This window comes from Ictalurus furcatus, chromosome 29, assembly GCF_023375685.1.
Source record: "Ictalurus furcatus strain D&B chromosome 29, Billie_1.0, whole genome shotgun sequence".
Lineage (NCBI taxonomy): Eukaryota > Metazoa > Chordata > Actinopteri > Siluriformes > Ictaluridae > Ictalurus > Ictalurus furcatus.
In genome coordinates this window covers 1,960,826-1,986,736 of record NC_071283.1, presented here as the reverse complement: position 1 = coordinate 1,986,736, position 25,911 = coordinate 1,960,826, and the positions used below count along the sequence as shown (strand labels likewise).

Below are 25,911 nucleotides of genomic sequence, written 5' to 3'. Positions count from 1 at the left end.
TCTCGGTTCTCACAAGGGCTCTAGACAGGACTTGTATGCCAAATGGCACTCTGCTGCAAATAGAATAATGTGTCAGTAGAAATTCTGGAAGAATATCACACACACACACACACACATTACCTGTCACATCCGATCAGTTCGAACTGACTACGTGACCCCAGCTCCACTTTTGCCAAAACGTAGCAGAGATGTGCTGCGTAGGTCCATCTTCTGGAGGCTGCAGATGAAAGACCAAACATGCATGTGAGGATCAGGAATCATGACACAGTGCAGAGTTACATGCATGATTACAACATGCTAATGCTAGAAAACAATACGCTGCTACTGTGGAACGTATCCATACCAAGATCATCTCCCATCTTAATCAGAGCCTCTCTGTGCTCATCATCTGGTGGAGAGGAGGACAAAAGTTCTGCCAGAGGAAGACGCCATTCCTTCCATCCGTTACCACCTTCGCACTGAAATGGTCGTATTAGTTAGCACGGTGCTGGCAAAAACAATGCAAAATTACACAGTCTTATACAGACAGACGCTGATACTGATGTGAGATATACTAACATTTAGTCGTTTCTTCCTAAGCCAGCTGTAGACGTGGAAGAAGACTGTGGCGACTTCACACATCACCACTTCCTGTAAAAGAAATACCACTAGGTAACACATCTGTTGTTAGTATTGGAGATGTAACTGAATACGAGCACATTATTCAGAACAAACAAACAGAGAATGTGATCTAAATGGGTTTAACTATTTTAACTTTTCTTAAACAATCAATTAACCCTTACTCCATTTTCACGGCAGAACAATTCCATCATCTGCCGGAAGAAATAGGCCTCCACTTGGTCACGTTCATCGGTTTTTTTTTTGTAACACTCGTGTGCTTGGAAATGGATAAACCATATCAGGTCCTGCATCAGCATCTCATTGCTGCAACAGATGTTGGAACAGCTGGTTTACACGGAGTACTCTGCACACGTATTATTAAACTCCTAACAATATAGTTTAGAGCTTAAAATGAATCTTTAACTTGTGTACTATACTGAGAGGAGAAACCTCATAAGAGGGCCAGGAAAACCGGGCCTCCCTTCAGCTGGAATCAAAACCTCAGTTAGCTCCGTGATTTAAGAAAGACTCGACAATCTCTCCACAGGATGTATGTTCACTCAATATTATTTTACTTCTAAAATGCACTCTGTGTCTGTGTGTGTGTGTGTGTGTGTGTGTGTGTGTGTGTGTGTGTGTGTGTGTGTGTGTGTCCTACCTGAACTGTATGAACCTGAAATGTCAGGTTCTGCTTCAGGAAACACTATGCATTCGACGGTATTCTTTACAACAGGAGTCATTTTCAGTCACTTTCTGAAAATCTGTGGGAGATTATCAATTAATATATATATATATATATATATATATATATATATATATATATATATATATATATATATTTCTAAAATGATTTAAAAAAAAAAAAAACAGTTTCTCTAAAACAAACCAAGGATCAACAGGAGAGATAAAGCCATGCTAGAGTTCACTTTCACCAGAATGTAAGCACGTTTGTTTAAAAAGTCTGTTATGATTAATACTCTTGTGTATGGTGGTATAATCTTGCTCCATTTTTGCTGCATTTTACATAAGGATTTATATCGAAATTTCACAAAATGGCGGCGGGGGAAGAGGTTAGAGGTTTTGCTCTCTCCTGATTGTGCTACTTAACCACTGTTTATCTAATCCTTTAAAACATTTTCCTTCTTTTCTATAACGTTTATCTGTTCCTCGTTTAAAATGATGAGTTATTTAGCCTGGACGCTGTAAGATCCCATCTTAATTAGCAGCAGCTCACTGGATAAACACAACGGCTCGACACTGACACCCAGCGGAGGCTCAGTGAAACAGCAACTGACCGTTTGATAGAATTATATATGGAATTGGGGTTGTATTTTAACGAATATTTTAATAAATTTTAAGTAATATGTTTGATAAAAAGTGGCTAAATGTCATCCATTGTCATTAGAAATAATAACCTTATAACCTTAATTAATAACAAAAATATTAGCTTTAGTACATTTACATTTATTCATTTAGCAGATGCTTTTATCCAAAGCGACTTACAAATGAGAAAATACAAGCAAAGCGATATATCAAGCAGAGAACAATACAAGTAGTGCGACCATACAAGATCCATTAATTGAGGTCCAGAAGAAGCAAAGTAAAGGTAAAGGTGTAAGTGCCAGAGTGATTTTTTTTTTAGGGGTTAGTTAGGTGTTCATGTAAGAGGTGGGTCTTTAGCTGCTTTTTAAAAATAGAGACAGATTCTGCGGTCCGGATTGAGGTTGGAAGTTCATTCAACCACTGAGGAACAGTTAGTTTGAAGGTTCTTGAAAGGGACCTTGAGCCACGCTGAGTAGGAACTACTAAGCGTCAGTCGTTGATTGATGGCAGATTGCGTGAGGGAATGTAAGCCTTCAGGAGAGAGTTGAGGTAGGGGGCGCTGTTCCAGACAAGGTCTTGTAGATGAGCATCAAGGCCTTGAATTTGATATGGGTGGCTACAGGAAGCCAGTGGAGGGAGATGAAGAGGGGTGTGACATTTGGTTCTCTTGGGTTGGTTGAAGACAAGGCGTGCTGCAGCATTCTGAATCATCTGAAGGGGTTTGATGGAGCTGCTGGGAGGCCCGAGAGTAGTGAGTTGCAGTAGGCCAGTTTTGACATAACAAGAGCCTGGACTAGTATCTGTGTAGCCTGTTCGGTGAGGTAGGGTCTGATTTTCTTGATGTTGTACAGGATGAACCTACAGGACCGTACAGTTATTGAGATGTGGTCTGTAAAGGTCAAGCTGTCGTCGAGAATCACCCCGAGGTTCCTGGCCTTCCTGGTTGGCTTGAGTGTGGTTGAGCCGAGCTGTACAGTGAGGTTGTGGTTGATTGAGGGACAGGCTGGGATGACGAGAAGCTCAGATTTTGCCAGGTTGAGCTTAAGGTGGTGTTCCCTCATCCAGACCGAGATGTCCGACAGGCAAGCAGAGATTCGTGCAGAGACGGATGGATCGTCAGGCTGGAAGGACAAATGGAGCTGGGTGTCATCAGCATAGCAATGATAGGAGAAGCCATGAGACTCAATCACCTGCCCTAGAGATGTTGTGTAGATAGAAAAGAGGAGTGGACCCAGAACTGACCCCTGAGGAACGCCAGTTCTGAGTCGCTGAGTTTCAGAAATACCTCCCCTCCATGATACCTTGAAGAATCTGTCTGAGACATAGGATTCAATCCAGTGCAGAACCATTCCAGTGATGCCCAGGCTAGAGGGAGTTGACAGGAAGATCTGATGGTTCACAGTGTCGAAAGCAGCAGAGAGGTCGAGCTTTAGTATTTGCTGAAAGACTTTAAAAAAGGACTTCATCAAATCATAGATGAATGTCAGTCTGGTTTTATAAAGGGCATGCATATCTGAAATAATATTCATTATTTTGAAAGTATGTTTACGATCATAACTTTTGAACCGTGTGTCCAAAATTACGATGACTTCAACGCAAAATATGACGTCAATTACCTGTCTTCATGTGGCTACAAGCAATGCCTATTTCACTAAGCTCTAGCATCTCTAGCATCATTATCAGTGCAACCTGCATGCCCTGGAACATAATCAGGATCCTCCACATTATCATCTTCACTGTCTTCTACCTCTGACTCCTCTGGCTGAAGAGGAATCACAGCCTAGCTTTATCCTTTACCACAAAACAGTCTAGTGCCCATCTTTCCTTTACACTACTAAAATCCCATGAATTGTTTGACTATATTGTTTACTTGAGGAAAACATAAAATATTCCCATGACCATACTTATAATCCACTCACAGGTCGCCCTCTCATCACATGTTAGCCACTAAAAAATATCCCAAACACCCCATTTACTGTTCAATTCAACATTTTTTTTTCTTTTTTCATATTCAACTATTAAAAAATTTCCACTCCTCTCTTGAAGTTACTGAATGAACGTGTAGTAATGTATCTTCTCTTCCGGCAGATGTCGCCACTGCACCTAAAGTGCTGTTAGAAACACTCAAGAGTTAAAGTACTAGATTGTAGCATACATGTTTTGTACCTGTAGTATGTATATTTTACCAAGAAATATCATTTTAGTTGCATAATTGGAGTTTACACTACTCTAAAAACAAAAGGTACGTTACAGTACCAGCCTATCGACAAGGAGAGGTACTATTTGGCATCTTTATGTCTGGGAGTGTATTTAAAAAAAACTAATGTATTATTCTCACATGGTCAATTCGCATGTCTGAGTGGGTTTCCTCCGGGGTCTCTGGTTTCCTCCCACCTCTTAAACCCATGCCAGTAGGTGGATTTGATACTTGCGCCGTGTGCGTACACGTGTGTGTAGATTTGGACTCATAGATACACACGTGCAACGTGATTGGCGCACACGTTCACGCGCGCACGCCGTTTGTAAACTAAGCCCCGCCCATCACATCTCCGTGCAGCGTTGCCACATTGAGCGCTTCTCAGGGATCAAGGAGAATCCGAAGAAGCTGAACAGGGAAGTTGGGAAATCTGGCAACCTCGAGCACGCGCACACTGGCTGGAGTTAAATCAACTTTACGCACGGTCACGGTGGAGTAAATAATTCCCACACACACCATGGAGAGGTGCGCACTCTTCATCCCCCGGCTGACATTGACAGCAAGTACTTGGACGGACACGCAGCGAGCCAGATGTTGAGTGAGAAACGCCAGATGTCGAGTGAGAAACGCCAGATGTCGAGCGGCTCGCGATGCTTCTGAACGAAAGTCAGGTGAACGGCTCCACCGCTGGAGAGCACGCGCTCCACAGAGCGCCGTGGATCACCATGTCGCTCGGCTGCTTCCTGATCTTCACCATCGTGGTGGATATTTTGGGTAACCTGCTGGTGATTTTCTCCGTCTACCGGAACAAGAAACTTCGGAACGCCGGTGAGTGACGCGCGCGCGCGATCCACAAACGGCATGCTGCTTTTCCTTCAATGGCACTCAATTGCACAGTTTTTGCATAGTAGTCCCACTGCATAGTTCAAAAACAAAACACACACACTAGATTCCTCTGGGAAAATAAACATGCAAGGTGGAAGATTTAAGCGGTTCTTCCATCCAAACCCTGTTCCAAAGCAGTGCTTTCCAAAAGCAAGGAGCTCTCACCATCTTCATGTTGTTCCCTCATTGGACATGATCGAGAAGATAGCTCACCACTTAGGATTTTAAAATCAGATCCATCAGCTCGATCAGATTAAAAACATTTCGCACTTCTTTTTTTTTTAAACTATCTGGGAACATTTTGGGTTCTTATTGACTTTAAAGTTGTTTTAAGAGCCATGCACGTGGCACAAGTTGCTGGGGTGGTACCCTCACGTGTACACCTTTTGCACCTTTAATATGCATCATTTACCTAGAAACGTGCATAGAGTGTACTCTAAAAAAAACTTGACTTTTAAAAATGGACGCATGCGCGTACGAGCTTTGCGCGCGCTCGTGTTGTTTACGCGTTGCACCTCTCTCTCTCTCTCCCTCTCTCTCTCTCTTCAAGTTTAGGCCTTTATCTTCTCAGGTGTTGACTGCGCAGTCGTGCTGCACTTCCGTTACGTCTCAGTGACTTTGATTCGGCGCCAGCGCGCGCGCTCTCCTGCGTTTAATTGACGCGCGCTCCGGTACTAATTCGGCGCACGTGTTCATAGACGTTTCCCTGGCTTTTGCTCCTCTTTGAGTTTCTTTCACGCGCGTGATTTGTTTTGGCAGGACTTTTATTGTTTGTTTGTTTGTCCGGACCTCACAAAACAATGATACAGGAAAATGTGTGCGCGTGTAGGAACGTCTCGCCTTTAAACGTGCACATCATCATCCTTACTTTAAAAAAAAAACCCAAACAGTTTTGTCCTTGGTGTTTATGGGCCACGTGCACACTCGTCTGGAATGAAGCACGTTTAAGAGCTAAACTGGACCTTAAGCTGGTCAGTGATGTAAAATCTAGAGTGCGTCTTTCCTACCCATAATCTGCATCTTTTACTTAATTATGTGAATATTTAAAGGATATAGTTCCATCTTCTAGATCGCTGAGGTACCTTTAAGGTAAACCTTTATATCACACAGCTTTGCAAGGAGAAGATACACACTGAAGGTACGTGTGACACGACCGCTAACTTCTCACAGGAAGAGAAAACTCGAACAAATTAAAATCCCAATCGCTAAAACTCCTCATAAATATACGACTCGAAACATTTCCCGTGCGTTAGAGGATTGCGTTTTCCTTTCAACATCGACGCGAGTATCGGGACACGCCCGTGTGAGCGTGAGACACGAACAATGTTGGAAGAACTTCTGTCTGACTTCACGATGAGGCGATTCGAGGAAATCTAATTAACTTTGACCCACTTTACAACTCTTGTATATATTTCCTAGATCTCATGTGCCCTGGATGGGTTTTTTTTTTTTTTTTTTTTTTTTTTAAAAAAAAGAAATCTTTTACCGTCCCACTTCTTCTTTTGGTGTTAAATCTGAAACAGATTAGTAGATCAGCTACTACTGGGATGCTACTGCTGCCAGTTATTAACTTCAAATCAACTATTGCGACTATTACAAAAGGTGCAAACGTTCACTGACGCTCAAGAAGGCGACACGACGCATTAATACATGTACATTAAGAGCCAGGGGGGTGTAAACTTTTGAACATGATGATCGGTGTGTAAATTGTTATTAGATTATTAAAGATCATATTGTTTCCCCCCTTCGGAAGCTACGTAAGATGTTTACCCTGTAACAATTTACACCGATCGTCCTGTTCAAAAGTTTACACCCCCCCGCGTGCTCTAAATGTATTTCTCGAGCATCAGTGAACGTTCGCACCTCTGTGTTATAGTTGTCACCTCCAGAATCAGCGATTTTGGCCGATTGAGTCGTCGTTTTCGGAGACGGTACACCTTTAAAGAGCCTAATATTACATTCAGAATGATTCTTTTGCACGTTTATTGTGCTAGTTTATTTATTTATTATGTTGTTGCTGTTGTTGCCGGTGTACTCTAAAGCTAGAAATGTCATTCGTCCCACTGCGATGTCTGCGTTCGAGGAAAATTCTTCTATTACTCGTTAGCTACGGTGGCCTTGTAGCTGCAGTGAAAACTAAAGATAGGAAAACGACACGGCAAACATGTCTCGGCCGATGGACCGCATTTGGGGTGAAGGTGAACGTTGTGGAAAGTTCATTTCAGATCAGATCAGGTTTCAGATCCACGTAAGAGACCTGCATAAGTTCCTCAGCCAATAGTGACAGCTGCACATGTCCCAGTTTCTCTCTCTCGCTCTCTCTCTCTCTCTGTGTGTGTGTGTGTGTGTGTGTGTGTGTGTGTAGAGCATTCACAGATTTCCATCCTTCAAAGTTTCATTCAGCCTTCCGAGCTCAGTTTCTCTCACCCCCCAGCTCCCTTTCGACTGACGTTTGCGCTCCACTTTGCCATCACATCTTTGTAATCTCTGCTTCTTTTTTTTTAATGACGCGTCTTTGTACTTTGATTACGTAATAACCTGCTGTCCAGGATTAAATAAAAAACAGTTACATAAATAGTGTTTCTGCCATTTGGTGTTCCACAGTTTGGGATGATGTGTGTGTGTGTGTGTGTGTGTGTGTGATCTTTTCAATCCTTTAATCTCAATATTAGAGCTATTTCAGCAAAATATGAAGATTCGCAAAGCATGCAAATGGTTGTATTTGTATATTTGTTTATTTGCAGCATCCATTCATTGGCGTATTGGTTTTGAGCACTGGTTCGTTCATTCATTCGTTCGCTTATTTGATCACTGATCATTCATTTTTGCATTTTATTTCAGTCATGATAAATGCATTCCTCATCCATCCATCCATCCATCCATCCATCCATTCATTCATCAGTTGGTGGGATCATTCAGTAATTTAAAAAAATAAAATATTATTATATTAAAAACATATTTTAAACATCATGATTCATGATGTTTTCATGTGCGCAGCTACCAGCAGATATCCTCCCTCTCTGTTAGCTGAGTGTGTGTGTATGTGTGTGTGTGTGTGTGTGTGTGTGTGTGTGTGTGTGTGTGTGTATCCACCCCCAGTGCATTAAGATTTCTATGGCTTGGTGGTAATCTCTCTCGCTCTTTCTCTCTCTCTCGCTCTTGCTCTTTTTCTCTCTCTCTCTCTCTCCCTCTCTTTTTTTTTTTTGCTGAGTATACCTTATTTACATACAGGAGGTGATGTGCGTGTCGACCCAGGGAAGGTATGCCTCCAACGGCATGCCGTATTCTTTACATTTCTAGATCTTAAAGGTGATTTGAGCTGCTGCTGAGAGAACGAGAGCATTTTTTCCAGACGCACTGAGACCTTTTGAATGACACTAAACATATCTGGTCAACTTTAAACATACTATCTAATGCATATAGACCTTCGGGGAGTTCAAGGTGATCTCAACACTGAGAGAGAGAGAGAGAGAGAGAGAGAGAGAGAGAGAGAGTGTAGAAGAACAATAGTGAGGTGTGATCTTCCAGCCTCCACTCAGTGTGATGATCTCGGATGAAGATGCTAATTCTGTAGGAGAGAGATCAAATGTTCATTTTCATAAGAGTGTTTTTGTCCTCGGAGAGCAGTCCTCTCCAGGTTCAGACGTCTTGGCACCAGCCGAAAAGCCTTGCAAGCAACACAACCGGGATTGTGAACAGCTAGCTAGGAGCACAGTGTACAAAACGCAAGCTCGACACGTACACCGTGTCGTTCTGCGCGTGCTAAATCTTCCAGTAATGCAGCTCAGCCACTGCAGAGTGTCCAAACGACACACTTCCTCCTCCCCCAGGCTACTGTAGCTGGACACACACGGACTGTCCTTCCTGTTGTGTCGTGTTATTACTTTCGTCCAAACTGAAGGGCTTGTCTTATTTCAGCCCACCAACATTCCCAGCATATTTGCACAGATCTGATATCAGATTGTTTTCTGAAGCTCTACTTTGTTTTGTTTGGCCTCTTCCCGTGCGTTCCAGCTCCTCCAGGGCTTCTCCAGTTGCTCCGGCTTGGCTTGACCGCCATCCCGTAATAAATCATTTATCCATCATCAGCGCATCCATGTTCGTGACACACTCTTAGTTTGCTTGTTCTTTTAATACTAGTGGCGACGGTGTGCTCGTTATCGAGGCCCAACAGATCAGGAAGGTTTAGCTCGATTACACAAAGCTTTAAAAGTTCAAACAATAATACGTTGCAAACTCATTCCATTCATTTCCATTCGTTTTATTACTCTGTACTGTGATTAAAAAAAAAAAAAAAAAGGAATAAGCCTGTGTTGTCGTTGTTGTTTCGTTTATTTTTGGTTTCGGACTGGCGGGCTCCGTGTGTGCTGGAGGAGAACGGGGCTTGAGGGCACCGTGATGAGCGCTGTGATCACAGGACCAGGCATGTGACTGGAAAGTTACTAAATGCAACAGCAGTATGGCGCTAGAGCCAGGTGCAGCTTCGTTCACATTCACACTGATCGAGAAAGCACTGGCATCCAAACATCAGTGCTATATTTAAAACAAATATGTGCACAGTGATGCATTAACATCTGTCGAAATGACTTGTTTGACATGTGGCGTAAAAATGAATGACGATTTCCATAACTGTCTAAGAATAGAGCGTTTATCACAATATCCTCATTATTATTTATTTATTTTTTAATCATCGTATCGCCCAGCACTAATGTTTCCACATAAGACTCAGGACTCTTTGATATTCTCATATTCCTTTTAGTTATATTTTTAATGATTTGAATGTTGGAAGCTTTCCCGTTTTTAACTGACAAATATGGCGCCAATTGAGCGAGCTATGCTAACGAAGGTTACGATGCTATGACCTGAATTTTGCAGCGTTTGAATTTTACGTTTGTTTATAATCAGGACCCGGTCGTTCAGAAGTGATCGGATCGGAAAGAAAGAAGAAGCAAAAACAAAAGGATTCTGAAATCAGATTAGAGATCATGGCATCCAATCATGACAATGTCATCCAATCTGGCTTTCGATCTGGATCAAACCTTCAGTATGTGTTGTGAAAATGTTTTTGCTCGGATTGGGATAACCTGTGATCCAAAATAATCAGGATTATCCTGATCCCAGCAGAAGGGTGGATTCAGGGAGGATTTCAGGAACGAAATGTCATAAAACTTTTGATTTGTTTAACCGTTAGAGTGATAAAGTAGATAACGTATACATTAGCCTTTCAGTACAGTCAAGTAAAAAAAAAGAGCAAATATGTCGTCCCCATAAATAATCCCTCAAACAGCTGTCAATATCAAACGACGTGAAGGACACAATCATCAGAGATGAACCAGTCAAAAGTAGTTTCTAACAATTGCGTCGTTCTTATTTTTTTAAACTATTGGACATTTAGATTTATTTTACGATTTAAAACACGTGTTCAAAATATCCCCAATGTGTTTGTGAATAATTTCTTCATGATTTGTTTGTTTGTTGAAAAAGGTGTGCTGTTTTCTGTGTCTTCAAATAAAAACATTTCCAATGACCCCGTGCATTCTGCCTGTTGTTCTTTACATAGCTAGTAGCCTACGTACTAGAGCACCAGTAATCCGGATCTCGCCATCTTGAAAGGTTTGTATCCGGATCAAGGCGATCCGATCCCGTGTTGCTTTGAAAAACCGACGCACAAGTAAAACGGATCACCTGATCCTGGATAGTGAAACATGGGATTACCAAATCTGGATCAATCTGATCCGGATTAAACCTTTTGAGCAACTGGGCCTAGAGAATCTCAGTGATCCATATAAATGACTCTTGCTCCAGTCTATATGTACGACAACTTTCTATAGAGAGAAAAAAAGTGATAATTACGAGGTAGTTGCTCAGGAAATGCTACGTCAGTTATTGCTAGTGCACTGTTCATGATAACTGAAGGTTTCAGTAGCCGTTTGTTTAATTGCTGTCGTTCTGGGTTACTGCTTTAGTTTACAACACACTCTGACCATCTATGAGGGGGAAAAAACAACTATATTTCTAGATCCACATGTGAGTCACTGCAAACAGGTGTGTAAGTGTTTACTGAGCAAAAACACAGGAAGACCGCACTCCTAGTCTGCTATCCATGGCAGAGTGTAAGAGACTAGGTCTGTGCCAACATTTCATTTCGTTTCATACCACAAAATTCGGTTAACGTCTTGGCATGAGTTACAATATTAACAACGTTACTAAACATTTAGCTGTTCCTCAAGTGATGTCTTGTAACCCATATACTATATTAATTCAATAATACATCCTGTATAAGGTTCTGAGAAGAAGTTTTTAAATTGTTTTATTTAAAACATTTTTTTTTTAGAAAGATGCTTTCTTAAATATCTTGTCTATATGGCTAAGTGTACAGTATATCAGCCAGCTGGCTAGCTTAAGCTGTGGATGTTGTAAACATTTTGAACAATGTAAACAAAATAATCCTGTCAGAAATCCTCTCAGCTTTGCGTTTGTTAGCTAGCTGGCTAACAAAAACTGTGGAAATGCAGGCTTCCTTCTTCCTAGTTGAAGACTTCGTGTATCTCAAAATCCTTCCAGTCCACGCGGCGGCCATCTTGCCAGTTATTTTCACTCATACAAGACCAGACTCTAATTTGCTTGAATAAGGAGATACATATATGAGAAATGGATCCACAAGAGGACATTTTAAACACAGATTTGTAACTGATGTTAAAATGTGATTTTTAAAAAATGACATAAAAATAGCGTTTTTTTTTTTTTTTTGGCTCAAATCATAAAAGAAAACACGTTTTAGGTTATTAGGTTGGTCCAGCTCCTGTATTTCCTGTCACTAACAGAGCAAAACACCCTGGATAAAGAACATTTGAAGACAGCTGTCCTCTACGGTACAAAAATATGTTTGTATGTCGTAGTTTTTGTGAAGTGTGGCTAGCTGTTAGCTTGTCTAGTTGCTAAGTTGTTAGCAGGGCCAGCGGTTCTCTGTGATTTTGTTTACTTAGTAAATGTCAGTGTGACGTGGAGTGTGTAACAACAGTCCAGTTAGACAGCCAGCTTCTGGATTATGAACATAGTGGTCCATCAGCACAAGGCAATTGTACACTAAGGCGGTTGGATGACCTCTTGCTGAGCCATAGCGTTTGACCTTGCCCTAACGGTTTAAGAGGTTAACCCATGACTGATTTTTAATGGTTTTCCAAAGGCATTTAAAGGTGTCCGATGGGATTCACTGGGTTTCACTGTAACACGTTTAGAATCTCTCCCAGGTCACATGTTACACCATTACAAACCATTAAAGAACCACTAGGAACCAAGATTAAAAGGCCCTAACAATTTTCTATATGACTAATTCTAGATGCTTCTGATGGTTTTCCAATAGGATTCAGTGTCCATCAATCCCATTAGAAAGACATGAAACACATCTACAATTAGATAGAGGCCAACTGTTAAGTCACATTTTCATATCAACCCCGAATGAAAAACAGGAAATATCATCACTAAAATAAAAAACAACAAAAGCACCAGGAACCATCAGAAACCTGTAATGGAGTGTGATGGTGACCGTTCTTGTTTTCCATTAGGTGTCGGTATCACAACATAATGGGTCTTAATGGTGTTTCAACGGGATTCAAAGTTGTCCAATGGGACTCTATGGATTTCCAAAACTTTTCATGATATTCGCTTTGAATATTATCTGGAGTCATTCGCAGGCCACTTGTTCCAGGCACTTTCTAACCATTAGACAACTACCTGCAATCAAGGGAAATGGGCAATGCTTCTTTTTTCAGTAGATCAGTATTCTCTTTTAGGTTCAGATCTGATTCCACCAGGCTGCTTGATGAAGTGCGGCAGCTTTTGAATCAGGTCAGTAATTAAAGGAAGTTTATCACGTTCTCCTGTCTTTCTGTTTGTGTCCTAGAATGTGCACTGAGAGTCAGAATGAGGCACTGCTACCTCCCGCAGTGCTGCGGTGTCACGTGTGCACAGTTTTTTTTTTGTACCTTTATACCGTCTGTTCTTTTTGTAAACTGAAAGAATATTTCCTTCTATAATGGACGCCACAAGTGAGTTGTGAAATAACTTGCTCTACACTCCACTTTTCCTCTCCTCAACAAGTCCTTCAGGATGAATCAGGATGTCTGTGCGCCCCTGATTCAGTGACCCCTGCTGTGATCAGGTGTGTGTTTTGTCGGCATGCCGTGTGTGTTTATGCTCACGTGTTCAGTCGGCATCAAAACGGGTTTTGGAACAATTTGAGAGTGAATAAAAGTTTAGATTAGACCTGTAGAGTAGCTCAAGTGGACAAATATTCAATTCGATTTCAGGCTACCCTAAGCATGGGAGAGTCTTTGTATTCTTTTCGTTGATGCTAGAACTACTGAAGTTGTTGCTGAAATTATAGAAGTTGATGGTATAACTAAGGAAGTTTATATTGTAGAAGTTGTTGCTGTAGCTGTAGAAGTTGAGGGTGTAACTATAGAAGTTGTTGCTGTAACTATAGAAGTTGTTACTTTAACTATAGAAGTTGATGCTATAACGAAGGAAGTTGATATTGTAGCTGTAGAAGTTGTTGCTGTAGCTGTAGAAGTTGAGGGTGTAACTATAGAAGTGGTTGCTGTAACTATAGAAGTTGATGGTATAACTAAGGAAGTAGATATTGTAACTGTAGAAGTTGTTGCTGTAACTATAGAAGTTGTTGCTGTAACTATAGAAGTTGATGCTATAACGAAGGAAGTTGATATTGTAGCTGTAGAAGTTGTTGCTGTAGCTGTAGAAGTTGAGGGTGTAACCAAGGAAGATTTTATTGTAGCTGTAGAAGTTGTTGCTTTAACTATAGAAGTTGTTGCTGTAACTATAGAAGTTGATGATGTAAATATAGAAGTTGATGGTGTACCTACACACGCTTCCAGCTTCATTCAGCGTGTGTCAGCTATTCAGAAGCCTTTAACATGTCAGGATATCTCGTCCCCGATTTGTCCATGTGAAACACTCTTTATTTTTCGCTCTTTATTTTTGCCTTCTTCTATAACGCAGATGGGCTCAGCTGTAATCTGCTTAAACGCTGCGGGTAGGATACTGCTATAGTCAATAATATCATTTTCACATTTTTATCCCCCCACAGAATAAAGCAGCTGAGAGTCCACTCAAAGCTGACCTCGTTCCATCACTCAATATCGTTAACGTTCTAACATTTTGACCGAGACGATCAAATCCTCCTTATAACGCTGTACACCAGGATCGACAGATCAGATCGATTCGTCACTTTCATCGAGGCGTCTTCGTCCTGGAATGTGAACGTTTCAGAGATGTAACTCTCATCGCATAATCCACTTTGAAATACAGTATTTTTGCTCGAATGTTTATTAAAAGTTCCACCTTTAAGAGAGCAGAAGTACTTATTTGTCCTTGTATTTCCCCTAACAATGTTCTGTGAAGAATTTATTGCCTGAACTGCTCTACACTGACCATATTCTCTCCTGTCAAGTCAAATCATGTATCTAACCCCTGTAGGATTCACTGTTCATACTCACACACACATGCACACTCGGTGGCAATCAAACAGTATCTAACATTTCTTTTAATGTGTGTTTTGCAGGGTTTCATGCTGTAGCAGACAGCAGTAGTGTTGCGTGCACTGTTCAGCAGATTAGCGCGCTAACTGTACTAGCTTTCTACACTCACCGGCAGCACCTAGGATATCTCCTGCTTCCTCTAAAGCTTTATTTTTCTTGGTAATATCTTTACACGTTTAATGAGAGGTCGTATACGATGAGACGAGAGCACGGGCGTAGGATGTTCTTCCATTATTTTTGTGTGTCACACACGTAAATGCGACTTAATGGCAGGTAGGAACTGAAGTCGTGAATGGGGAACTAAAGAAACGTCGGACCGCGCGTGCCGCGCAAGGAATATTCGAGCGGATCTTTTGTGGCGTTACGGAATCATCCCTAATTTGTGCAGACTACGAATTGAGAGAAAATAATCGCTCGACGCTGTCGTTGAAATCGCAAACGTGTCTTTCCTTCACGTTCTGTCATGTCGTCCGGAAACTCTGCGATTTCCTTCAGTTTTCCCTTCGGCGCTCTCGCTCTATCTATCTTTCTGTTCCACGCTGTGTCTTGGGAGAAAAAAAAAACAAAGCACGTCTTTGTTAAATCCACAAGCCAAGCCGTAAAGAAATAAAGAGGCTTTGATTAATGTTATAAACGTCCCTTTTTTTGATCTATTCACCCATCTCTGCTTTATCCGGCTGTCTCCCATGTCTCTGTGAAAACAAGAACAGAAGACCGTCGGTATGATATGTGAGATATGATATGCATTTCGTCTGTTGCTTTCTCCGTTATGGCTGCCTTTCTCATTAAAAACCTGTCTCTCCAACCCCGCCCCCACACCCCACCCCACCCCCACTCTCTTCCATCTCACCCTGTTCTCCCCCCAATTGTTGTCCAGGTTAACGTGAACAGAAGTGAGACAGAAAGGCTTCTACTCGAGCGGATCCTGCCTGTCAGGGCAGACGACTTAAAAACACACAGGCGGCGTTATTAAAATAAATAAATAAATAAATAACTAAATAAAAACCACCCACACATACTCGAGCCTGACATGCTGACACGCTCTCAAAACTTCGCCTCATTATCTCGGTGTTGTTCAAAAGGCTTTTTCTAGCATCAGCGTTTCGTTTCAGACTCAACTGACAAACAAGCGCTGATCTGGTATCGCTTTCATTTCGGCATCTGGCTTAACGGCGGAACGTTTTCAGCGGGTACGGTGACGGGCTTTAAAATGGGAACGTAAACGCAACACTTTTTAGAAAGATTTTTCGGTATTCTCAATTACGAGAAGAATAAGCTAGCTAAAGCTGACAACTGATCGAGCTAGCTTTTAACCAGCAGCTTCTTTAATACACACAATGGAACAATGGTGACGTGACAGTATAAGTGAGGCAAAAAATATCAGGAATATCGACATTTACCTCAGATCCGTGGGTCAAATGTTAACAAAAGACTCTGACTAGAATTGCACTGGAATACCGCTTAGCACGGGCCGCTAAACCAAACGTTCATGAGGTAAAAACAAAACAAAAAACAGATTGTATTAAACAAAACAAATCCTGCTTAAAAAAAAAAGCATTTGGGTTAATTCAGGCAGGTACAACGAGAGCATGTGTGTTTTAAAAATGGAAATATAATAATAAGCACTGTTTAGCTTACGAGAATACTGCTGCAAGGCAAGTGAGAGGCAGACACCAAGCACAAATTAGCATAGGCTAACGACTGCTCTCGCTAGCTTTTAACCGTTAACTCCTTTAATACACACAAAGGAAAAGTGCAGTGACAGTATAAGTCAGACATAAATGTCAGGAATATCAACATTTACCTCAGTTGTGTTGGTAAATTATTAAGAAAAGACTCAGTATTTGGAAGTCAATGGAAGGTCCTCATAAACACAGAAAACCTGAATGTGTGTGTGTTTTTTTGTGTGTGTGTGTGTGTTTTTTTTAATCGGTTCAGAGTTGCGTGTGAACTGGCTTCTGCAGCAAACTATTATTGGCAGACATTATTACAGGTATGTGTGTGTGTGTGTGTGTGTGTGTGTGTGTGTGTGTGTGTGTGTGCAGACAAACTAACAGCAGGAGACACAGTCTGAATGATGCACACAGACAGACATGTCACATGGAATGAAACCACCTGAAGAGAAACATGTTTGAGAGAGAAGGCGAGAGAGAGAGAGAGAGAGAGAGAGCAATACATAAAGACAGAGAAAACAAGACAGAGAGAGAAAGAAAGTCAGACAAGAGGGGTGAGAGAAAGTTATAGAAAGAGAAAGACAGACTGGCAGAGGAGAGAGAGTGAGACAGAAAGAGAGACAGACAGATGGGAGAGAGACAGACATAAAGAATAGGGGCAGAGAGAGAGCGAGAGCGAGAGAGAGCGTGACAGGAAGGGACAGATTGTGTGAAAGAGATGGAGATAAACAGAGGAGAGAGAGACAGACAGACAAAGAAAAAGAAAAAAGGAGAGACCGAGAGAGAGACTCGGAGAACTAGAAGGACGGGCGGATGACTTCTCTCATTTGTTATTTGTTTTACTCAGTGAGAGCGTGTGTGTGTGTGTGTGTGTGTTTAAAAAAAAAAAGAAAGGAGTCTTTGGATGGATGGATGGATGGAGTGAGAAACAGATGATAGAAATGGAGGCAGAGAACATGAGGTCACAGCACAAGGGAAACTGAAAGACAGATACGAAGTGTGTGTGTGTGTGTGTGTGTGTGTGTGTGAGAGGAGTTAACAGAATAATTCGGAGCGTACTGTAGATTTGATAGCGTTTCTTTAGTTATGAATGTAAAGTCCTCACTAATTATCTTTTAAATCTGAAAATAAAGACGATCTTTTGCGATGAAAAGATCCCACATTATGATTCTCAGACACAGCGTGATCAGTGTGAAGCGCGTTCCCGTGCTCGCCTCGGGTCTTAAGCGGCTCACGCGAACACACGCTCGTAGGCGAGTGGCTAGACTTTAATTGCATCCGCTGGACTTATGACAGTCTCTTCTGGCCTGTTACGTAACCGAGAAAACCCTGACGCTGGGAGCGAAACCGTTCCTCCACAACACACTGCGCTGGTGCTGAGAGCCAACACAAAACAACCCCAGTGCTGGAGCGAGAACGCAAGCGTGAACATTCATACACTCGAAAGTATCCCCTGAAGGAAGGGCGAGAATGTTTTTATGAATCTTTAGGATATCCGGTCAGAGCAGCAGGAGGTGAGTCACAAGTGCAGAAGCTCCAAGCAGAAGTGGAGCACGATGATGAATCAGGCAGACTAGTGTTCTTGTGTCAGGACGCATCTCGGAGTCTGAACTCCTTAGTGTTTTCCTAATCTCCTTTGCTTTACGTCCTCGCCACGATCTTGCACCACTTACAAAAAAGTTCTTGCCATGGGCTGCCAGATCTCGCTTACTCCCTCGAAAGCGTTGACACGGTTTGAGAGCCAGAATCTCTAGGAGGCCATTTTGTCCCGCTGAGAACCGAAGCGAGCCTAGTTTCTGTGTGAGCAATGTGGTGGCCAGTGGGCACTTCTCCATCAGAGGTGACACACTAACACTCACACACACACACACACACACACACACACACTCAAAGCTCAGCGTCCTTTGATGGTGATTCCAGCGGGGCTTGAAAATCTACAGTTTTTCTCTGATTTTCAAGTTTTATGTCTTCTTCTTTTAATCTCACCCACATCTGTGTGTGTTTTCTTCTTCTGGAGACCTTAACATTTCCATACCTGACCCCCCCCCCCCCCCCCCCCCCCCCCCCACACACACACACATTTTCCCTGGATATTTTGGTCTGGAATTTTTCCAGTGTGGTCTCGGGTAGATCATGTATTACCACGGATAATATTCCCATCCAACACCAGTGTCCAATTAACTTTAATCTAATTTATTCCCACCAGTGAATGAAGTCACATCAAACTGGAAATATGTTGGAGGCAGGACACCATTTCATCGTGTAGTGCAAGTAATAAAGTTCGATAATTAGGTTAAAGGATTATTCCATCAAGGTCAAACTGATTACGTTTCCTCGTCTTGTAGTAGACAAGTGTGTAGGGACTGTCGAGAGTTCCGGGATTACAAGATCCAAACGCTGGGCCAGATCCACACCTCAAGATCCACAATGTTCCAGATGGGATTCAAGGCCCATACAATTTCATGAGTAACGCCAGAGAGTTTCAGAGCAATTGAAACGAACACCGATTCCAGAATCGGAATCCGAAAAGAGATCATCGTGATCCTCTGAGGTCCAGGGAGAAATTTTAAGGATTGCAAGACTGCAGAAATAGAGTTCCAGGACATTTACCAGACGACTAAGAATCAGTCCAGAATCCAGAATCAGAACGTTCTGGGAGGAGTCTTTAAACATAAAGGTTTAAGAAGAAACTTCAGGTTTGTCAAGGTCTAGAGTTCTAGAGCGGCAGCATTCTACTGCAGTAACGAACGTTCTCATACTTATGATTCAGAATGGTTCCAGTGCTTTTGTAATTCTGGAATTTTCTCATTATGGAATTAATGTTACAGAAATGTTTCTGGAATTTTCCTATTCTGGAGTTAGTGTTCCAGAATTTTCAAATTCTCACATTTTTGTTGCAGAATGCTTCCAGTGTTTTTGTAATTGTGCAGTTTTCCGACTTTGGAATTAGCGTTTTTCCAGAATTTTCTTCTTCTGGAATTAGTGTTCCCGAATATTCCCTTTTTAATTTTTTTAAAAAAATTTATTCTAGAAATCGTGTTCCAGAAGGTTTCCAGAATTTTCTAATTCTTTCAGAACGGTTCCAGTGTTTTGTAATTCTGGAATGATTTTTGTTTATCTATTTTTTTTTTTAAAAAAACTTTGGAATTTAGGAGTTTTAGGACACCATTCCAGCATTTTCTCATTCTGGAATGAGTGTTCCAAATTGTTTTTGGAATTTTCTCATTCTGAACATACTCTGGTACCACAACTTGGCAGAGAGTTCCAGAATGTTCAAACAGAACTATACTTCCAGAACTAGGAACTTCCAAGCAATACATTATTTTGCCCAAAAGGTTTTGAGACCCATGACTATAAAAGAATTCTAGAACAACATTTCCAGTTCCAGATCATTCTGGGATGAATCCTCAAACCAAAACGTTGCAGAAGCCATGAAAAGAAAATTCAGATTTTTTTTTTTAAAACCACATCTGGATTTTTTTTCTTCTCTCCAGGATTACGATTCCAGTGCTAGATGTTCTGGATGGAGTTCTAGACCCAGTCTATTTTGGCATTCACTTCCTTCGTTTTCACGCAGCGAGACAGACGGGACCTTCACCTCGTCTCGGTGAACCGGTGGCTGTGTTTGAAGCTGGCACGGCGACACTTGACATTACAGACGTGACAGTGATTTGTGTAGTGAGGGCTGTCCGTATGTCACGTCTCATACAGTGTGTGTCTTCAACATGGAGCTGTCAGCTCGAATCCCAGCTGAATTCCCAGCATGCAAGCTGACAAGGTGTGCGAGGTGTGCGACAGCACCCGGGTAATTTATCCCTGCTTTGTCTAAGACTCCGAGACTCGGGTCCTTGTCTCTGGAAGCTTCACAAAGATGTCGGTTGTGATGACACGATTGCCAGCAGTAGAGGACTTTATAATGGCACGTCAGTCCACGTCAGCTTACACACGAGCTCGTAGGTCTTAAAGCCAGACTACTTTATATTGAGTACTTTGCAGATATTTATATCAAGTGGATTGCAGATATTGATGAAGATTGCGGCTGTGTACACGGTTGCCAGATCATGATCTTTAGTTAAGAAAGCATTATATTCACTTCCTGTTCTCATGTTCACACTGTCTGTGGCACTAGAACATAAAAGAGTCCTTCGTTCAAATATTCATGCATTCACGCACTCTCTCTCTCTCTCTCTCTCTCTGTGCTCAATGGTCACTCGTTCAGATCTTCTCAAACCAGTGCAAAGGGAAGGAGGCGAAGAGAGAGAGACCGCGATAATCCCATCTTGTTTGTTTTTTTGAAGCTGCTCTTATTTCGAAACCACAACATCGAAATCCTATAAATCCGGTGGAACTCAGTGACACGTCCACTCACACTCGCTCAGCTAATGGTCCACAGAGACAGCGGTGACATAAATCAATCATTCCAGTATTAGCTTTAGGTCCTGATTTGTGGTTTATAGAAGAACATTCATTCTGGAGCAGATTGTAGAGATTTGACGTGCAAAGAAGACGGTAGAAGGAAAGTGAGGGGGAGAGAAACTCCCTCGTTTGTCATTTGTCTTTGTCACTTATAAAGCATTATCATAGCTGGGCTTTATTTCCCACAAGACACATAAGAAGACGAGAACAAGCTGACGAAAGGCCTATTTCCTATTGTCTGTTTTAATACTGCTTCATTAAAGGAGCAGTGTGTAATGTTTAGAGCCCTCTGCTGGTCATTTGAAGAATGACAATTACATTAAAGACATCACGACCAACAATAACAACAACTAGACCACACCCTCTCCGCTGAAACTGTTTATCTCGTAGGTTTTTTTTTCTCTTCTAAGAGGCAAAGCTGAGCGATTCAGCTTCAACTGGGAGGCGGAGCTAATATCTGGGCCAGAAAACAAACAAAAAAAGAACCCTGGAAAAAATCTCTTGCATGGCTTTATTGTGAAACTGTATGATCATTACATATCTATAAACACATTTAAAAGTTACAAACCCCACCTTTAAAAAAAAAAATGCATTGTTCCAGCTGGGGGGTGGAGCTAATTTCTGGGCTGCTAATAACTAGCCAGACTTACTGTAGGAAAATGTTTTTTAGATTTAGATTTGTTAGATTTGAAATTATTTTAATTGTTCCAGTCAATAAACATTTTTTTTTTTTATTTTACAAACCGCACCTTTAAAACGCATTGTATGATATTTATTTGTAAACAGTGTAACACCTGTGAGATTTGTTTTGGGCTGGACACTGGGTTGGGTTTAATTGGGTGTAGTGCTGTGATGTCGAGTCTAATCCAGTCTTCCACGCAGTAGTTTTAAATAATAGGCCAAAAAAAAACTTGTCAGAAAATCCATCCATCCATCCATCTTCTATACCGCTTTATCCTTTTCAGGGTCGCGGGGAACCTGGAGTCTATCCCAGGGAGCATGGGGCACAAGGCGGGGTATACCCTGGACAGGATGCCAATCCATCGCAGGGCACAATCACATACACACTCACACACCCATTCATACACTACGGACACTTTAGACACGCCAATCAGCCTACCGTGCATGTGTTTGGACTGGAGGAGGAAACCGGAGTACCCGGAGGAAACCCCTGCAGCACGGGGAGAACACGCAAACTCCGCACACACAGGGCCACGGTGCGAATCGAACCCCCGACCCTGGAGGTGTGAGCCCTGCCATGCGCACCATTTGTTGTTCAGTGTTCTCCTGATGGTGGACTCATGAACATTAACATTAGCCAATGTGAGAGAGGACTTTAGTTGTTTAGAAGTTACCCAGGGTTCCTTTAAGACCTATTACACGCCTTGCCCTTGGAGTGACCTTGTTGTTCGATCACTCCTGGAGAGGGTAACCATAGTCTTGAATTTCCTCCATTTGTACACAATCTCTCTGACTGTGGATTGGTGGAGTCCAAACCCTTTAGAGATGGTTTTGTGACCTTTTCCAGCCTGATAAGCTTCAACAACTCTTTTACTGAGGTCCTCAGAAATCTCCTTTGTTCGTGCCATGATCCACTTCCACAAACAAGTGTTGTGAAGATCAGACTCTGATAGATCCGTGTTCGTCATCCCTTCGATTGAGAACACCTGAGTCTAATTTCACCTTCAAACGAGCTGCTAATCCTAGACGTTCACATACTTTTGCCGCTCACAGATGTGTAATATTGGATCATTTTCCTCAGTAAATAAATGACAGTGTAATATTTTAGTCTCGTTTGTTTAATTGCGTTCTCTTTGTTTAGGACTTGTGTGAAAATCTGACGTTTTCTACCTGAGCTAAAGACATAGCTAGTAAATCCTTAAAAGCGCCGAGAGTTTACTCGCTGCTGAAAATATTTTTCTCAGCCTTGAAAGCTGGAAAATGTCTTTCCTGCTAACCGGCAGTTCTCCCTGAGGAATCAAGAGTTTCTGAGAAATCTTGCCAGCAAAGTTGGGCTTGAAAGGAACAAAAGAAAAAAGGCGCGCGTCTGTGAAGTTCTAAAAAGCCGAGGCAGTTTGATTGACAGCTTAAACATCGGCGTAGATCATGGCTGCCCAGGCCAGCGGATGGTTTGTTTTTTAAGGGCAGGGATGTTTTCTTCCTTTTCCTCTTCCTCTCGCGTCCTTAATTCATTCAGTTTCAGGAAACTGTGCGTGCGAGGAGTCACCATGGAGACGACCCTTGAGACCTTGGCTGTCAGCAACGATCTGGTCTGCGAGGCGTGAAAGGAGTCCAGCGGAGAGCCTGAAAGCTTAGCAGATTCCGAGCAAAGTTTCCCGATTAACCTAAATCGAAATTACTCGATTTTTATAGATTTTTATCACGTCTGTCGTTATGACTTCCATTTCGTCTCGACTTCCTGTCCACCAGAATGATTCGGAAACGAGCCAACATTAACACACTCCTTCTTTACGTCCCAAATTCCTGCACTTGCGTTTTGTTTTATTTTGATTCATGCTATGTTCGTGTTGCCATGTGTATTTGTTTTGCTCCTGACTCCACATTGGTCTGTTACTGATCGTACTCACCTGTTCTGTGTTACACTTTGATTAGCTTGACTGAAAATGGCCCGTTTAACGTCGTATCCTTGTTCCTTGATTCACGCAGACAATCACGATGATTCCTACGCCTAATAAATACCGCACTTGCGTCCCACCTCAGAAGATTAATCTAGAGTAATAAATGTATAAAAAGGAATGTACGGATTTGTCTCTGAAGCGTTTTGCGCGACACCCATGAAGACCTTTCGTTTTTGTGACCGCGGCTGCTAATCCTCTGCGCAGGGATGCGCCACTGGAGGATTGACTCCGGCGATTCCTAAGTAATACCATCCAAGGTCATATCTCTGGAGCCATGTTTGGAATCTGAGCATGGCAGGAACGTGGGTTTAAGTCCTGTGAAGCATCATGTTCTCCAGACAGAGTGTACATATATTTCTAAGTGTGTGAGTTAGAGGTGTGGAACATATTGGTGTGATGGTTTGCTAACACACTCATTTTCTGTCTCTCTTTCTTGCTCTCAGGTAACATCTTCGTGGTGAGTCTGGCTGTCGCCGACCTGGTGGTTGCTCTGTACCCGTACCCCCTGGTGCTGACGGCCATCTTCGGGCACGGTTGGCGCGTGGGCGCAGCGCAGTGCCAGATCAGCGGCTTCCTGATGGGCGTCAGCGTAGTCGGGTCGATTTTCAACATCGCAGGCATTGCTGTGAACCGCTACTGCTACATCTGCCACAGCCTGCGCTACGAGCGGCTGTTCAGCGAGCGCAACTCGGCGTGCTACGTGGCGCTGATCTGGACGCTGAGCGTGCTGGCTGTGGTGCCCAACGTGTTCGTCGGGTCGCTCCGCTACGACGATCGGGTCTACTCGTGCACGTTCGCGCAGTCGGCCAGCGCCGCATACACCCTCGCCGTCGTCTCCTTCCACTTCCTGCTGCCCATACTAGTGGTGGCCTACTGTTACCTGCGCATATGGGTGTTGGTAATCCGGGCGCGGAGGCGAGCGCGGCCTGAGACCCGACCGGGTGGCGTGATGCCGCAGGACGTGCGCAACTTCGTGACTATGTTCGCCGTCTTTGTGCTTTTCGCCGTATGCTGGGCGCCACTTAACGCCATTGGCCTAGCTGTGGCTGTAGCGCCCGAGCGAGCTGTCCCCGAGTGGCTCTTTGTAGCCAGCTACTTTCTGGCGTACTTCAACAGCTGCCTGAACGCCATCGTCTACGGTGCGCTCAACCAGAACTTCCGCCGTGAATACAAGCGCATCATCTTGTCTCTCTGCACAACGTCCGTGTTCTTTCCGGAAAACTCGAACGATGCGCAGGAGAGGCTCCGGAACAAACCGTCGCCGCCCTTCACCAACAACAACCAGGACAAAGTGGACTCAGTGTGACATATATATATATATATATATATATACACTGTATATGTGAAAATTCTCAAGGAAGGTGCTCTTACTACGAACCAAGAACAAAACAAAACCAGCTTGATTGAAGACCACCCGCTAGCAAACGCAACAAAAAGGTGGATTCTCATCTTTATACAAATCAAAACATGCAGGGGGAAAAAACGTGTTTTTATTATCACACGCTTTCACGTGTCTCAAGCTCATTATTTGTTTTACATGTAAATCATTTGCTATGACTATTTTCTATGAAATGAAAACGTAATGTATGACGTGTAAAAAAAAAAAAAAAAAAAAAGAAAGAAAAAAAAAATCTCTATATATAAACATACTCATTTATTTCGAGTCTCTCGACACCTCACGATCGAGTTCAGGATTCAGGTTGACACGAGCATAAACACGTCCTTTATGCATTGTAACGTGTCTTCGTTTTGTATTTTTAAAGCCCGTTTTGGCGCTATTAAAAGTGCTACGTTTGAAATAAAATAGTATCAGTTTGATTCGTTGCTATCGTTGAAACCCTAACGTCATCATACTGTCTATTTTTTTTTTCATTCGAAATGTTTGGTACTGTTGATGTTTATGAAATTTAGAAAAAAAAAATTAAAAAAAAAAAAAAAAAGATCTTCTTTGCAACTTCTTTGTAAGTCTGCTGTCGTTTGGACGGGATCGTGATGCGTTGAGGGGGGGAAAAAAAAGAAGATAAAACATTAAAACAGTGATAAAAAAATACATAAATACCAGCAAAACTTTCCTGCATCAATAAATCATTGAAAAGAGTTCACTAGGTTTTTTTTTTTTTGGTTTTTTAAAAAATATTTACCTCACTGTTAACTCTCTGCTCGTCGAGCAAGCAATATTTCCTGAGCGCTGCTTACCCACAATCCCCTGCAAACGTCTTCTGAACACAATATCTGTAAGAAATATGGCTTCTCTCTTATGTTTCTCTGTTTTCTCTGTCTTTTTCCTTTAAAAATCTCTCTCTCTCTCGCTCTGTCTCTCTCTTTTAACTCGTATGCATGGATCGTAAGAGTCCATATGCAAAATGACGGATGAATAAAAAAACAACGTGATGATCAGAGGCCTTCACTGTGAGCTTCACTTCTTCTTGACACTCAGGAGTGACGTCGACATGCCGAGCTGATGATCCCGAACTTGCCGAGAGTCTGTGTGAAAGAAGGCTAAATTAGATCGAACCACATCGATAAAAGAGACTTTGATCCCGTATGTCCTTTCATCAGAACCGTGAATCACACTTTAGCTGGCTGAAAACGTATCAAATGTCTGTATAAGAAAATATCCA

The 25,911-nt window shown here is 42.2% G+C and overlaps 1 protein-coding gene and 1 long non-coding RNA gene across 2 annotated transcripts; both read left to right on the top strand.

Moving 5' to 3' along the window:
- The first annotated feature begins 402 nt into the window (after window positions 1–402).
- On the top strand, window positions 403–1,092 carry LOC128604350 (uncharacterized). Its single transcript, XR_008385169.1, has 3 exons — window positions 403–466; window positions 584–651; window positions 799–1,092. It is a non-coding gene; the product is annotated as an uncharacterized LOC128604350 (long non-coding RNA).
- A 3,641-nt stretch (window positions 1,093–4,733) lies between these two features.
- mtnr1aa (melatonin receptor 1A a) lies at window positions 4,734–24,596 on the top strand. Its single transcript, XM_053619439.1, has 2 exons — window positions 4,734–4,948; window positions 23,734–24,596. The coding sequence occupies exons 1-2, from the start codon at window positions 4,771–4,773 to the stop codon at window positions 24,594–24,596; spliced, it is 1,041 nt and encodes a 346-aa protein (XP_053475414.1). The 5' UTR covers window positions 4,734–4,770.
- Window positions 24,597–25,911: the final 1,315 nt, after the last annotated feature.

Excerpts from the sequence above, each read along its gene's own strand:
- mtnr1aa (XM_053619439.1), top strand. The coding sequence starts at position 4,771 with ATGCTTCTGAACGAAAGTCAGGTGAACGGCTCCACCGCTGGAGAGCAC. Across the intron at positions 4,949-23,733 it reads CAAGAAACTTCGGAACGCCG|GTAACATCTTCGTGGTGAGT; the intron begins GTGAGTGACGCG and ends TCTTGCTCTCAG.